This window comes from Delphinapterus leucas, chromosome 10, assembly GCF_059928025.1.
Source record: "Delphinapterus leucas isolate spDelLeu-1000000601 "Yukka" chromosome 10, BTC_Dleu_Yukka2, whole genome shotgun sequence".
Classification (NCBI taxonomy): Eukaryota; Metazoa; Chordata; class Mammalia; order Artiodactyla; family Monodontidae; genus Delphinapterus; species Delphinapterus leucas.
In genome coordinates this window covers 62,814,902-62,830,513 of record NC_143138.1, presented here as the reverse complement: position 1 = coordinate 62,830,513, position 15,612 = coordinate 62,814,902, and the positions used below count along the sequence as shown (strand labels likewise).

The 15,612-nt window shown below is 45.5% G+C and overlaps 1 protein-coding gene across 2 annotated transcripts in view; it reads left to right on the top strand.

Moving 5' to 3' along the window:
• The first annotated feature begins 2,226 nt into the window (after positions 1-2,226).
• CDCP1 (CUB domain containing protein 1) overlaps positions 2,227-15,612 on the top strand; it is a 58,044-nt gene continuing 44,658 nt past the window's right edge. For both annotated transcript variants that reach the window (XM_089919179.1, XM_030762438.2), the window contains exon 1: positions 2,227-2,471. In XM_089919179.1, the coding sequence (XP_089775305.1) occupies positions 2,390-2,471 (82 nt within the window). In that variant the 5' untranslated portion in view covers positions 2,227-2,389. The remainder of the gene's footprint in view (positions 2,472-15,612) is intronic.

The window sequence follows — 15,612 nt, the reverse complement described above, 5'->3', positions numbered from 1 at the left end:
TCTTTTTGAGAATTCTATCATATAAATCATGCTACTTCTTAATTTTCCCCATTACTGGCTTACAGTTACCACTTGTCCATCTGCTTTCCAGCTTCCAAGAGGATCCTGCTGTTGTCTTCTGTCTGTTCTCGCTGTCTTTTTTTTTTTTAATTCCTGTTTTGTAGTTTTTGTAGGGTTTCCAGAGGGGTCAAAATTAGATAGAATAGTCTGTTTTAAAACTCATCTTTCAATGTCATTTTTCTCTGGCAACAGACCGCAGCTGCCTGGATTTCTGCCAGTTCAGAGATAACCTTTTAAAATTGACTCCTTCCATTCAGCCAAGTTTGTAAAGACAAGACATTTCCAAAATTTGGCAATGCTTTGATTACACTCTACTCCAAGAACCAAGCTATTACCTCAAGACATCTTGAATTCAACTATGTAGCTGGGTTGTCATGCAAAGGATGCTGAAGTGCCTCCCCACTTTCCTCATCTCTTTCTCTTTGCTGCCATTATCTGGAAGCATCACTAATCCTTCACATCTGAGAATTATTGACTCATGTCATTTACAGAAAGTTAGTTTCACCCTCCCAGGGAGACCAGTTAAGCAAACTTCAGAAAATTATACAGTAAAGAAATGACTTGTTCCTTAGGCTTAAAGTTGTCACAGAATATTTCCAGTATTTTCAATTCAACACGTTGCCATTATCATCATCATCATCATCACATGTGGAAAACAATGGTGTTATGGATGCTAGGAAAAGATGCTGGGGTATATATGCCTGCTTAGAATTAGGAAAACAGACAAAATCTGCTTTACTCTCCTGTTACCATAAACATATTTGAAAGATGTTTAGATTTTCTGAAAATTTCTTTCTCTTGATGAAGCTGCCCTCAATTCCTTAGGGAGCACCAAAAGCTTTCCTACTTTTCTCATCCTCTTCCTTCCCTCTAGGCCTCAGTTTTCCCATCTGTCTGCCTGAGGCAGAAAGTGAACTGGAAGGTAAACTCTGATGTTCCCCCCAGCTCACAGTCCAGGCCCTGCCATAGATGGAAGGGTGGGGGCAGTCATGTCCGCAGCCTGGACATCCCTGCCTCCCTCGTGGACTGTGGGCAGAGTTTGCTTTATTCTCATCATTGAAGATACACATAAGGAGGGGATGAAGCTCCTAAGAGATGGTTTCTCAGCCCTGCTCCCAATGAGTGTAGGGACAGCCTGGAGAAGCTCAGTTCCCCCAAGAATCAAACAAAAGTGGGAGCTGAACGTAGACCAATGCTTTTTCATGTGTTCTTCTTCCAGGTTGTTCTGGGTGACCCTGGCCCAGCCTCTGGCTGCCCACTGGCACAGACAGACCCAGGGGGGCCCTTGGAGTCATTTTGGCAGAACCTTGGTCTGCTAGCTGAGAGTCCCTGAACCATCCACTGCCTCTCCTTGTGGCCCTGTGACCCTGGACATGGTGTGTGGTCTGCAGGGTGTAAGGAGAATCTATAGGACCTCGGAAACCAGAGAAATATGGCACACCAGCAGCTGGGAGGAGGAAAAGATACCCAGCGCCATTGATTTACAGCCCAACGACTGGAGTAAATGCCTCACGCTAGTACCATACATACTATTCACAACTCAAGGAAGGGGCCTCTGTGGACCTGTTCAGGTTTCTTCTCTTGGCCCTCTGCAGCCTCATGCATTTATTCACTCATTCATTCACTCTTCAAAAATGTAACAAAGCAACCCCGTTTGTGGAAACCCCTTCAGGGGCTATCAAATCCTGCCTCCATAAATTACTAACTGGCCTGGTGACCTTGGGCAGGTTGAGTGACTCAGTAAATGTTTCAACTGTTACATGGAAGGGTTGCTGTGAGCACTAGAAATACTGTCTGTGAAGTGCCTGGAGCTGGCTTCAGGCTCACAGTTTTGCAAAGAATAGCTGTAGCACCGGCGTTAAAGTCCAGCAAGCCTCCACCCCAAATGAGGAAGCAGAGGCAGAAGCCAGGACTTGATGATCCACAGACATGATCCCCCGGAAAATTGCGCGGCACAGTGGCCTCCTTTGTCGCCCGGAAAGTAAAAGGAGGCCTGACTGGGTTCCCCAAGGGCGACCTTCGCGCCTGTAGACAAAGTCTTGAGAGAGGCGCCAGCTAGGCCTCAGAAGGTGGCTACAAGTCCCACTGCTCTGGACGAGAGAGGCGGGTGTAGAGGCAGGAAGGGGAGGAGGAAAGGGAGGAGGGGACTGACCCAGCCAGCTAGGGCTCCCGCGGCGCTAGGCGGAGCCAGGGCCAGTCCGGCCCGCGCTCAGGTGAGCGAGACGGGACGGAACTAACAGAAGCCCGTGCCAGGGTCGGGCCCGCGCCCGCCGCTCCGAGTCACGGGCTACATTCGCTTTCCCCGCCGAGACCGAGGCGCCACGGAACCATGGCCGGCCTGAACTGCAGGGTCACGGTCGGACTGCTGGGGGTCCTGCTTTTGGGCGCTGCGCGCCTGGCCCGCGGATGGGGTGAGTGCGGCGCTGCCAGTGCGCGGAGCGCTGAGGGGGTACTGGGCTTTGAGGGTCTACACCGCCCGCCACGGTGGGGCGGGGGCGGCGCGGGCGGGGGGCACAGACGGCTGGGGCCCCACGGAAGCCCGGCTCCGGGGCGTGCCGCGTCGGGAGTGGTGGCCGTACCCTCCTGCATTCCGCGCGACCTCGCCCAGGGCTCAGACCACGGCAAGTGGAGGTGTCCCGGAGCGGGGAGCACCGCGGTGGTCGGGGCCACAAGCCGGGCGCCGTCAGAGAAGGAGAGAAGGGCGCGCGGACGCCGGGCCTGGGAAACCTCGCTGAGGTGGCGCGCCGCGCGCTCGGGGGCTCTACCTGGATTATTGATGGCGCCGGGCTGGGCGTGAGGAGGGAACTTCACTCACTGGCGCACCCTCTACCTCAGCGCCTGGGCCAGAGAGACGGGGCGAGAAAACGGTGGTTTGGCGCCACAACATCCCACCTTTTTTCTCACCTTTTCCCCTGTCCGTCCGCTCCTCTCTCGCTCTCCCGAAGTTTAGGAACATTAATCCAAAAATGAAAGCACTTCTGTGCCGCGGAGGCTCTACACGCCCCCGCCCCTCGCACCTGTGGGTAGTGGACTTGGACAGCGGAAGGGGGTCGGCAGAGGGGGCGGTCCACAGTTGTGTGGGAATTCCGAGTTCCGGTGGGGGGCAGGGACCGCCACATCCCAGCTACCTGGGCCTACGAGGAGGTGCCCTGTGGGCCCTGGAAGCATTAAAACCGTACTGGTCTCTTCATGTAAGAACTTGATTTGAGGCCTTTCCTGAGACTAGTACAACTTTTGTGTTTTTAAAAGAGCTATCCAGGAAGCGATTTGGGTTTTTGATTACCCTTTGCTGCATCTAAGGGGACGTTTGTGTTTGGCAGGCAGGTATATTAGAGGAAATTAAGTTAAAGAATCAATCTAAGCAGATAAGTTGAACTTGGGCGTTCCGGCAATTGCCATCATGACAAATCCGAGACTGGAAAGCTTCCTGGTTCTTTTCTCCAACAGCAGTGAGGTGACATATTGCTGCACAGAAGATGGGACGTTGAAAATATTTACTGTGTTTATTGTAATTTGGACTGAGTTTTCAAGATTCCCTTGAAGAAAAAGTCAGTTTAATAATAAAGAGTAGGGGCTTCCCTGGTGGCGCAGTGGTTGAGAGTCCGCCTGCCAATGCAGGGGACATGGGTTCGTGCCCCGGTCCGGGAGGATCCCACATGCCGCGGAGCGGCTGGGCCCGTGAGCCATGGCCGCTGAGCCTGCGCTCTGCAACGGGAGAGGCCTCAACAGTGAGAGGCCCGCATACCGCAAAAAAAAAAAAAAAAAAAAAGAATAAAGAGTAATTTAGCCAATGAAAGTAGGTGTACATGTATGTGTGAGGAAAAATAGTGTGCCCATCACACTTGAGAGCTGTCTTGAAACTCTGGGAATTGTCTGAGATGTTTCCGGTTGTCTGTGATAACAGTTAAGAACTCCTCTAGTAAGAGTATGGTGTAAATCAAGGCATCAGTGCATTACTGACAGCTATGACAGCTTATCCTGAACTGGTTTGTGTTACATGTCTGATTCCTCCCTGTGGCCTGGAGAGGCTGCCATTTTGGTCTCCAGTGAGTCCAGTGGAGTCTGTTCTTTCCAGAAAGTTCTTGACTGTTGGAGCCGTGTCTCTTGGTTCATTGTATAGATACAGGGAAGCCCAGGAACTTTCCCATTTTACCTTCTTAAATCTTTCCTGTGGTCTTAGGAAATGGACCTGTGAGGCCACATCTCTGGGCTGAACTAAAGGTTATCCCTTTGTGGTTGGAGCAGTCACAGAGTACATTTGCTTTGCCCAAAGTCTTGGGGTTGATCTAACTGGTGGAGGCCTTCGAGAAGTTAGTAGAGTCTGTCCTGAAAAGATGGAGAGAACCAGAGAGCCTAGCACAGTGGATTTATTTTATAAATCCCTGAACTCTCTTAAGACTCTGCAGAGTGAAAATGATGTTGGTGTCACTGCAGAGATGAAGAGTAAAGGAAAGTTTGCATCTTGGTGGGGTGTGTTTGTTTGAGTTTGGTATTCCCACCAGCTCTCCCACTTCTAAGAATGAAAGACTGGCTAAGTTAAAATAGCCTTGTTAAAAAAAAAAAAAAAAAAAAAAAAAAAACCTCAACTTAGGGACTTCCCCGGTGGTGCAGTGGTTAAGAATCTGCCTGCCAATGCAGGCGACACAGATTTGAGCCCTGGTTCTGGAAGATCCCACATGCCACGGAGCAACTAAGCCCGTGCTCCACAACTACTCAGCCCACGTGCCACAACTACTGAAGCCCACGAGCCTAGGGCCCGTGCTCTGCAACAAGAGAAGCCACTGCAATGAGAAGCCCACCCACTGCAACGAAGAGCAGCTGCCGCTCACCACAACTAGAGAAAGCCTGTGCGCAGCAACGAAGACCCAACACAGTCAAAAATAAATAAATTTATTTATTTTTAAAAAAAGTTTAGTCTAAGAGATTCAAGTAGGATAGCATTTAAAAAAAAAGAAAAAGAAAGAAAGAAAAAAAACCTCAACTTAGTGGCTTTCCAAGAACCACTCAGGTACCAGAGTCTGGATCAGTGACCCCATTCTTGCCGCCATTGTTTCTTGCCAAAAATATGAGTAGGCATCAAATGACATGTTCACTCACCCTGGGTGAGTGTGTGTGTTCATCATTCTTCAGATGCAAATGTGTAACTGGCAGAACTGATGAGTCCTCCCCCCACTCTAACCCCCACACCCACACAGACTGTTTCTCTGCTGGCTGTAGACATGTGCCCGGGTGCTGACCCATCAGCCTCAGAGGTCACTTCATATGTTACCGTTTTGTCTGCGATGACTGTACCCTGCCCCCTCACATTCTTCTAGGGGTTCTCCCAGGCTATCAATGCGGCAAAAGGAAGCTGAAATTATTTAAATGTTTTAAGTAATATATATATAATTATTGTAGAAAAATTGGCAACAAATATAACAAAATATCTGTGAGCAAACCACCTTGGTCATTTTGGTGCACAATTTGAGTGTGTGTGTGTGTGTGTGTGTGTGTGTGTAAAACCAAAAATGGGACCATCCCTTTGTATAGCTTTAACTAGTCCCCTATTGGTGGACATTTAGATTGCTTTCAATTTTTCCTACTAAAAATAGAACATATCCAGAGTTTCCCTTGTGGTGCAGTGGTTGAGAATCCGCCTGCCAATGCAGGGGACACGGGTTCGATCCCTGGTCCGGGAAAATCCCACATTGCTGCGGAGCAACTAAGCCCGTGTGCCACAACTACCGAGCTTGTGCTCTAGAGCCCGTGAGCCACAACTACTGAGCCTGCGTGCTGCAACTACTGAAGCCCGTGCGCCTAGAGCCCCTGCTCCACAACAAGAGAAACCACTGCAATGAGAAGTCCACGCACCGCAATGAAGAGTAGTCCCCACTCACTGCAACTAGAGGAAGCCCACGTGCAACAACGAAGACCCAATGCAGCCAAAAATAAATAAAATAAATATATATATATTTTTAAAAGCTTTAAAAAAATAGAACATGTCCAACAATAGGGGTCTGTTCAGTGAAAAGACGTTAAAAATTATATAGCACAGATTCTATAATGACATGAAGTGATATTATCTTTGCATTGCTAAGGTTATAAAATAGTGTCAACTGGATTATCCCATTTTGATATATCTGAGAATGTGTTCCTGTGGCTCTATTCTGCACATTCTTGACTATTTGCTCCAACTAAAATTCTGGAAATAGAATTGCTGGGATGAAGAGTGGAGAAGAGGTTAAGGTTTTGGATACACATGTCCATGTTGCCCTGTGGGTAGCTTGTCCTGTTGTTCTGGTGTACCTTCCTGCCAACAGAGTATGAATGCCCTTTTCCCACACTCCCTGGGCTGTCATCATTGTTGTTTCACTAGCAACTATGGGAGAAGCATTCCTCCCTCTAGCTCAGCAAGCAGGGTCTGAACGGTGTTGGTGGGTATTCAAGAATCTTAGGAGTGCCCCAGCTAGGTGGTACTAATAGTACAGCAGCACTTTTTTTTTGCTAAAAACAAAAACCCAGAACTGAGTCCCTTGGCTTATAACACAAGCCTCACCTTCGATTTTGCTCAGTGGTGCTGACTTTGGATGGAGGAGAAGGGGAGTTTGCCAGTCAGAAGGATCCATGATTGAGGTCAAGATGGGTGGGACAATGGGGTGTGATATGGGGGAGCCATAGCTAAGGCTCTCCACCTGGGTGATTAAGAAAAGTTCACACCCCTTAATTATCATTCTAAATTATAAAAATTATTCCACAATCAAATTATTTCAAACCACTTCCTACAACCTTGTAATTAGCCCATCACCTTCTCCTGGGCAGCTGGCAACATTTTAGAGAAACCAGCAAGGAGAGCCAAGTCCCCTTCCTCACCTCTTTGTAGCCTTGGGTTTGTATTCAGTACACAAGTTTTTTGTTTCTTTGTTGTTGTTTTTTTTATTAATTACTAACTACTACTTGTAATACCTAACACATATTGAGCTTCTGCTCTGTGCCAGCCACTCTTCTGAGTATTTTACGTGTAAGCATCTCCCACTTAACATCAGTAATTCATCCCTAAAAACCAGACATACTGCATGAAAACACTAACTGATGCCCTACATCTCATTATTTCATGTGGGACAAACTATAAAAACCCACTGCACAAAACCCCAACGCCCAACAGTTTCCAAAAGCATAATGAAACACCAGAAGATACCCATATATAATTAACAACCAATTCTATTAAATGTAAAATGCATGACATCCCTTCTGGATTGCCAGACCGTTTACTGTATGTGGCTCTTCACAGACAGTTGCTTTGTGTGTAATAACTTCCTGCACCCCTTTTGTTGGCAGTCGTGGCGTCTCCACCAGATCCTCGCATTCTGCCTATTTTGTTTGCAACATACATTTTTTTTCAAATGTTGTATTGTGTTTGGAGATGTAAATATACATATTTCCTAAATAGACATTGGCCAAAAATAACTGTGATAGATGACACAATGTTTGAGTAGTAAAAACTCAGCTGTTTCCTCTTGTGAAAATGTAAATCCAGGAGGCATTCTTGAGTAGACCTGCTAGTCATTTAGCTCTCCAGCCTCAAGCAAGTACTCCTATAAGCCCTTAATAGAGGGGCACAGAAAGGTGAAGTAACTTGCCCAGGGCTACCCAGCAAGTATGTAGTGATGCTGAGATGGTAGCCCAGGTAGCCTGACTTCGGAACTCAGCTTCTGTCACCAGTGTGCCATGCCCCCTGTGCACAGTGGGACTCCTAAAGACAGCATTTGCTGGTCATCTTAGAGACAGTGTCTGCACTCCAGACATTTTCTTTCATTTTTTGAAAAATCAGCCAACAGTTACTGAGGGCTGTGTTCATATTTGTTCTAGGAATGTGTGTTTTTTGTTTTTAAAATGTTTTTTTTTGAGTTCACATTGGTTTATAACATTGTATAAGTTTCATGTGTACAGCATTGTATTTCAACTTATGTATACCCTACGGCGTGCTCATCACCAAAAATTTATTTTCCGTCTGTCACCGTGCAGTTGATCCCATTTTCCACATTTGCGCCCCCCAACCCCCGACCCCGTCCCTTCCCCTCTGGTAACCACTACTCTGTTCTTTGAATGTACATGGTTTTTTTTGTTTGGTTTGTTCATTTATTTTGTTTTTTGTTTGTTTGTTTTTTATGTTCCACATATATGTGAAATCATACAGTATTTGACTTTCTCCATCTGATAGCATAATACCCTCAAGGTTCATCCATGTTATCGCAAATGGCAAGATTTCATCTTTTTATGACTGACTAATATTTCATTGTTTGTGTCTGTGTGTGTGTACCTATCTATCTATCTATACATATATATCACATCTTCTTTATCCATTCTTCCATCAGTGGGCATTTAGGTTGTTTCCATATGTTAACTATTATAAATAATGCTGCTATGAATATCTGGGTACATGTGTCTTTTAGAATTAGTGTGTTTGTATCTTTGGATAAATACCCAGAAGTGGGATAGCTGGATCATATGGTAATGTGTATATGTTTTTAATATGTAAACAATATAAAAACTGTACTTAGAAAAAGAATTACCTGTACATGGTAACAAAGTTTCAAATAGTACAAAATGATCTGTGGTGGGGAGAGGGGAGTATGTCCCCTTCTACCTCTGACCCCAGGCCTCCTCCCAGAGGCAGCTGTGGTTTCTTGTGCATTGTTCCTGAGCATGTACAAGTTTACAAATATACATACCTCCCTTCTTTACACAAAAAGGAGCACAAATATAGTATATAGTATAGGATGTGTCCCATATGCATCTTGATTTTTTTCATGTAGCAATCCATCTTGGTTCTAACTCCATACCAGAACATACGGAGCTGCCATGCTTTTTGACGGCTGCATAATATTCCTTGTTGTGGGAGCATCATGTTATATTTAACCAGCCACTTGTTAATGGATTGTTTCCAATCTTCTGTTGCTATGAACAGAGCCTCACTGACCATCTTTACAGCTGACTTTTTTGGGTATATGGACAAGTTTATCTGTAAGTGAAATTCCTGGATGAGGAGTTACTGGGTCAAAGCATTTGTACAGAAAATGTCAAATAGAAGAAAGTGAGTAATAGGGGAAGCAGCTTGCCCAAGAGCCCAGCTAATAGGTGGTAGTGCCATCTGTAAATCTGGCAGTCTCGTTTCAGAGTACAGGCTCTTAACCACCCCAGGCTGCAATTTACTCCTTTCTTTATTCTTTCCAGTTGAAACTAATCATAAACTTTAGGCAAGGGAAATATTTTGAATTTCTTTTCAAATATTTACTTTCAGTTCCGTGATCAGAATGCCATGAGCACTGTGTATTGAGAAGGCTGAAGACGGGCTTGCACTCTGATAGCTCCTCATGTTTGTATTGAGGACTGATTAATTCTTTGTGACTTTTTACGTTGATAAGTCTAATAGTTAAGGTGTAACACCCTTTGAGCTGCTATAACACAGACCCAGACGTGTCTAATGGCTCAAACGCAATAGATGTTTATTTCTTACTCACAGAAGGTCCTAAACAGGGGATCTCCTCCAAGCAGTGATATGGGGACCCAGGCTCCTTCCACTTTCTGACTCCACCATCTTCAAGAAGTGTGGCTTCTGTGTTCATCCATATCAAACTGATAGAAGATAAAAGAGCAGGAGGGGTCTTACATGGAGGGTTTTATGGTCCAGGAATGGAATTTGTTTCATATCAATTCTGCTGCCACTCTGTTGACTAGAACTCAGTGGCATGGCTCTATCCAACTGAAAGGGAGACTGAAATGTAGTATAGATGGGAACCCAGGAAGAAGTCATCGTTGTCGCGGGCAGAGTGGTAGGAGTACCAGACTTAAGGGTCAGGACACCTGGTTCTAACTTCAGGTCTTGTCAACAGTTAGCCTTATGACTTAGGAAAAGTTGCCCTGTCTCCTTAGGCCTCAGTTTTCCAGTCTTTCATGTAGGGGCTTGGACCGTGCGGAGGAACCACCAGCCCTAATGTCTTACGAGCTGATTTACATCAGAGCTGATTTGTGGATCTTCTGGAGACCCCCAAGCTATTGGAAGAGCTCAGGCAGGGTCATATCCAATCCCCATTAGGAAAGTGGCTGGAATGGTGCTTGGCACATAGCAGGCACTTAATAAATATCTGTGGAATAAACAAATGGATAATCCAGGTCAAGGCCAGTTCCTTCTAGGAGGGGGTACGAGCTTATAGACGTTAGATGACTCCTTCAAGTCACTGTGAGAAGGTGGCAAGAGCAAGAAGGTCTAAAGCCCAGATCTTCTGGCTCCAAATCTGATGCAAATCAGACAGAAGAGGAGGAGGGACGCACAGTCCCAGTGACTGCGGGTGTGGACTGGCAAAACTAGAAAGTAGAAAAAAGAAAGTGTGGATTGACAGATGGAGCCACAGCTTTCTGTGTCCCTTCAGGGTGTGGAAGACACCTCCTTGGTGGTCTGGGTTCTCTTACTCACCCCAGGGCCCAGGATCTTCATTCTGTAGAACATGCTTATAAGTCTCTGCTGGTCCACTTCCAGGAGGAAGTGGATGGGGGTGTGGGTGGGTTTTCGGGAATGCAACCCCACTCCTGGATACTTGCAAGGGAAAAACTAGAAAATTATGGCGATACAGCAAAAGAAGCAAGGTGTAAAGTAGTGTGTGTATGTACAGTGTGACTCCAGTCATAGGAAAAAAGACTGGAAGGAAGAAGTTACACCAGAAGTATCTGGCCTACAATGTAGCCAGCAGAGCCCTCCTGTGTGAAGGATGGTTTGCTGGTAGCCGTGATGATCATGACAAGGACTTTGTATTGTCCTGCACATTCTCCCATGTGAACCACGTTGCTTCACAATATCCCAGCTTGGTTCATTTGGTTTGGATTTCTCTAAACAGTAATACTGAATTTGTGATAGAATACAGTAGAAAATCAGAATTTGTTTTACAGACATATACTTCACAAACTTTTATAAAATATAAAGTTCTTTCTTCAGTTACTGTACTTAAAAAATAATCTGCACTTTTCAATTCTCTCCTGAGTACAGCCCAAGCCAAGGGCACCCCTGAGAGCCTTGTTAGTCTGACTTTGCCGGGGAGAGGCTGTGCTCTTGGACGGGCCGTCCATTCTGCCAGATGGAAATGCAGCTCAACAGTATACTATGAGGCCATTAACCACCTCACCCTAGACTGTGAACATCTTTAAATACTAAATTCGGAAATATTTTGAAAAAACAAATTATAACTGTTCCATGAGCACAAATGGTATAACTTTCTTTGTTTTAAGTGAAGTGCAAATATTCCCTACCCTCAATGGCAGACAACCAAAGCATTCTGGGGGAAATGTGCCACTTCTGTAAAAACTTATGGGTGCCTACGTGCTGCCTTTGGCTGGGACAATAAGACAGTCTCCAGAATTGAGTTCATCAACTTTCTGCATCCAAAAATTACACAGAGTTCAAGTCAGGCTGTTGCTTTTGTTTTGGGGTCTGCCCACTTGGCCATCTCCAAGTAATGTCACACAATGCTTGGAGCCATGAGGAGACTTCTCAACACTTGACAATTTTTGGTCCAGCTGAGAGCTGGGCTAGGATGGTGTATGTCCAGGCACGTGCCAAATTCCTTCAAGCAGATGCTTTATCTTCCATCATTGGGCTGGTGGTGGGGACATCAAGCTATTTCAAACAAGGATGTTTGGCTGAAACATTTTTTAACCTGAGAACAACTCACAAACATTTGGTGAGAGGTCCCAGGACATCGTGGAGGATGCAGAGATGGTGAGATGAAGCCCCTGAGTGTGAAGGGCATCTCCTGGACCCAGACAGACGCCTAACTCTGGTGCACAGTGGCACACCAGCCACGGAGGAGAGTTCAAGAGCCAGCAGCACAGAGGGTGAAGTTATCAAATGCTGCTCCTCCTGCTAGAAGTCTACGCTATGCTGGAGGCCCCAGGCAGCTGGGGACACTGTCTCGGGAGGACTTAGCCTGTGGTGATGGGCTGTCTTTACCACCAACCGCCCTGCTGACAAGTCTTACTGGAGTGGGGCCCTGGAGTATCTTCGAGGCATAGACCCAATGAAAATAACGTCTGTAAATCACTCAGCACAGTGTCCAGCCTCAAACAGATCCCTCACTTAATAATTGTTATTACTTTGATCATTTGAGTTGAGCCCAAGAAGAACATTGAAATTTTCAACAGCAGACAACATGGACCAAACTGCCAGGCCATTGTCTGTGTAACCAGGTTGCTTTTGGGAGACATTTTGGTTGTTTCAGCCTCTGCTACTACATACTATGCTTCAGCCACTATCCCAGTGCGGTCAGCTTTGGGCCCTTATGAGGAAGGGGAAGCTCCTAGAATCGAAACTGCTGGATTAAAAACTGCAAGAAATTGTTCTCAATGACACTAGAACATGTTTTTAAAAATTGTTTGCAGGTGAGCACCAGCGCGCGCCAGTGCGTGCGTGCATGCATGCACGCACACGCACAAACACACACATTTCCTTTTAGCCAAGGAACTGACCAGACCGGTTTTATGTAACTTAAACATCAGGCCCAATTACACATGAGAAGTGAAAAGAACTTCCTAGTGGGCTTCCGAAGATTACAGCTGTCCGTGAGCAGGTGTCATAAACCGAGACTGGGTTGGAGTGTGCCAGGCCATGAAACCAGAGCTGGATATTCTGTGGAGTCTGGCAGGGCCTCTGCTTTCATCCCTGCTGAGAGGTAGAGGATTGCCCAACTGCCCTGAAGTTGCTGACAGTCTTATCAGGCACTTCAGCCGTGGGCTGTCAGGAGCAAGTTCTCAACTTATCACAACAAAGAAGACGTTTTTTCCAAATTGTAGACAGTGCTTGGGTCATTTTGCAGAAGCCCATCCCAACACAATGCAGCCAAACCCTTGAAATAACATCTTCCAGCCTCCCTGGTCTCTGCTTCTGTGGGAATACAATTCCAGTTCCAGCCAGGAACCGTGGGACACCAAGGAAGGTATGTCCCACTGGCACCTTGAAACTCCAGATAAGCATCTTCTTCTCCTTTCCCTGGTAACTGGAGACTGGAAACAAGCCAAATGTCCATGATTAGAAGACTGGTTAAATTAACGATGGTACATCCAAACAGTGGAATGCTACACAGCCATTTAAAAGAATGGGGTGGCTCTCGGTGTACAGACATGGCATAACCCCCCCAAATATATTCTTGAGGGGAAAACACAAGATTCAGAACAGTGAGGATGGTATGCCACCCTTTGGCAAAGTGAAATGAAATAACATAGGGGTGCCTTATAGAGATATGCTTGCATATTTTACTTTGTGCTTCATGTATTTTTTATCTAAAAGTAAAATATATTTTTCAACTTTATTGAAATATAATGTACATACCATAAAATTCACCACTCAACTGCACTGTTTGATGAGTGCTGTCAGGTGGTACAACGTTTCAATCACCCTGCAAAGTTCCTCCAGACCCCTTTGCAGGCAGAGGCCCTGCCCTTTGGCCCCTGGAAACCATTGAATTGCCTTCTATCACCACAGTTTTGTCTTAAAAATAGTTTTAAATTTAAAAACAAAATTTAAAGCCAGCTATGGGTATAGCAATGATTCTGTCTTCAAAAAAGTCTACAGATGCTTCCTGCAAGAATTTGGTGTATAGAAGGGATGGAGTAGAAATATTAAGTCACTGGGAATCAAGGAACTAATGACCAAAACTGCCTTCTCCACCTGGAGCAGCTTTTCTTGAAAAACAATTTGCTGCATTTCCCACCCCCCGCTATCCACTGTTAGGGCCTAGCACTGAGCAGGCCTAGAGAATCTGATTTTTGCCTAGACTGTCTTGAAAAGATCTAGCCTAGTCTTGGGTTATTTGGTAACAGATTCCATTCATTCCCCAGATGTTGGAGGCCCCTTGTGCTGGATGCTGGACATTGAGAGGTAGAAAACCCTAGTCCCTTGCTCTGTGGGGGCTCACCACCCAGAAGGGATTCAAACATGTAAACCAGGAGCTACAAATGGGTGGCCTGAGGGCCTTGGCCCAGTTCTGTTTGATGTGTTTTGAAAAAAGCTGAATTACAATATATTTAGTAGAGCATGTACCCTCTGATTCAATAAAGACCCTCCTCACTATGTTGGCTTTTCTCATTTATATTACCTGCCTAGGCCCTGAAAGCATTTGAGTTTGAGACAATATGCAGTGTGGTAAGTACAGCAAAAGATGTATGTATGAGAACTGCAATAAAGGTTGAGGATGGAGAATACCTTCCACAGGCAGGAAAAGAGAAGGAGGAGGACAGGTGTTCTGGTGTCTGAGGTCTGTGGAACATCATAGCAAAACCCTAAGATAGGCCCTGGAACAGAAGTACGGCTGTGTCATTCATCACCAGTAATCCCATGGTGTTGTTTTGATATTTTAAAAGTGTTGGGTCATTTGTAGAGATGTGGATGGACCTAGAGACTGTCATACAGAGTGAAGTAATCCAGAAAGAGAAAAGCAAATATTGTATATTAACGCATGTATGTAGAATCTAGAAAAATGATAGAAATGAACTGGTTTGCAATGCAGAAATAGAGACACAGATGTAGAGAACAAATGTACGGACACCAAGGGCTGGGATGAATTGGGGGATTGGGACTGACATATATACACTAATATGTATAAAATAAATAACTAATAAGAACCTGCTGTATAGCACGGGGAACTCCACTTCGCTGTACAGTAGAATCTAACACAACACTGTGAAACAACTATACCCCAGTAAAATAAATAAATAAATAAAATAAAAGTGTTCTCCCACCATCTCTGAAAAGACAGCTTGCAAAGTGATCCTCTATCTGGAAAAATGTGATGAAGAGCAATCCTTCAATTTATGATTCATGACTGGAGACCAGCCATAGGCGCGAAGCAGAATGTAGTTTGAATGATGATTAAATGCCTCATTACTCTGGGATTTTCTAACTGAGCTTTGTTCCCATCCTCCTCTTCCTTCCTTGGCAATAGCACTTAGCAGCAGGACCAACTCCTGCTGTGAGGAAGGAATACGGGTCATGAAAGGGAAAGTGCTCTGAACCACAGCCTCTCTCCCTTTCAGGAGTAACCATCTACTTTTTCTTCCACCTGCAGACACAATGTGCCTCCTCAAAACCCCTAGCTCAGCATTCTCGGTCCTTCAACTCAGTTTTTCAACCTCCCTGAATTTATGGCATAATTATCTTAAGATCATTAGCTAGTGCCACCACTGGCACTGTCCAGGTGCCAATAGCGGCCATCTTAGTTGATGTAACACCCTCCATAATGATCATCCTTGTTGATATAATTTCGTCCGTGATGGCTGAACACCTATAATGTCCATTCTTACTGATTTAACGCCTCCCATGTTAATACCTGCTGTAACAGCAATCCTCGTGGACATACACCTTCCATAACGACTGTCCTTGTTGACATAGTACCTTCCATAATGGCCCTCCTCATTGACATGACACCTCCTGGGGGCTGTCCTGACCTCTCTGGATGAAGAAAGCATGTGTCTTTCTGGCCCCAGATATCTCCTAGAGTGTGCAGGCTTCCTTTGCTGACCTGTTTTACCATG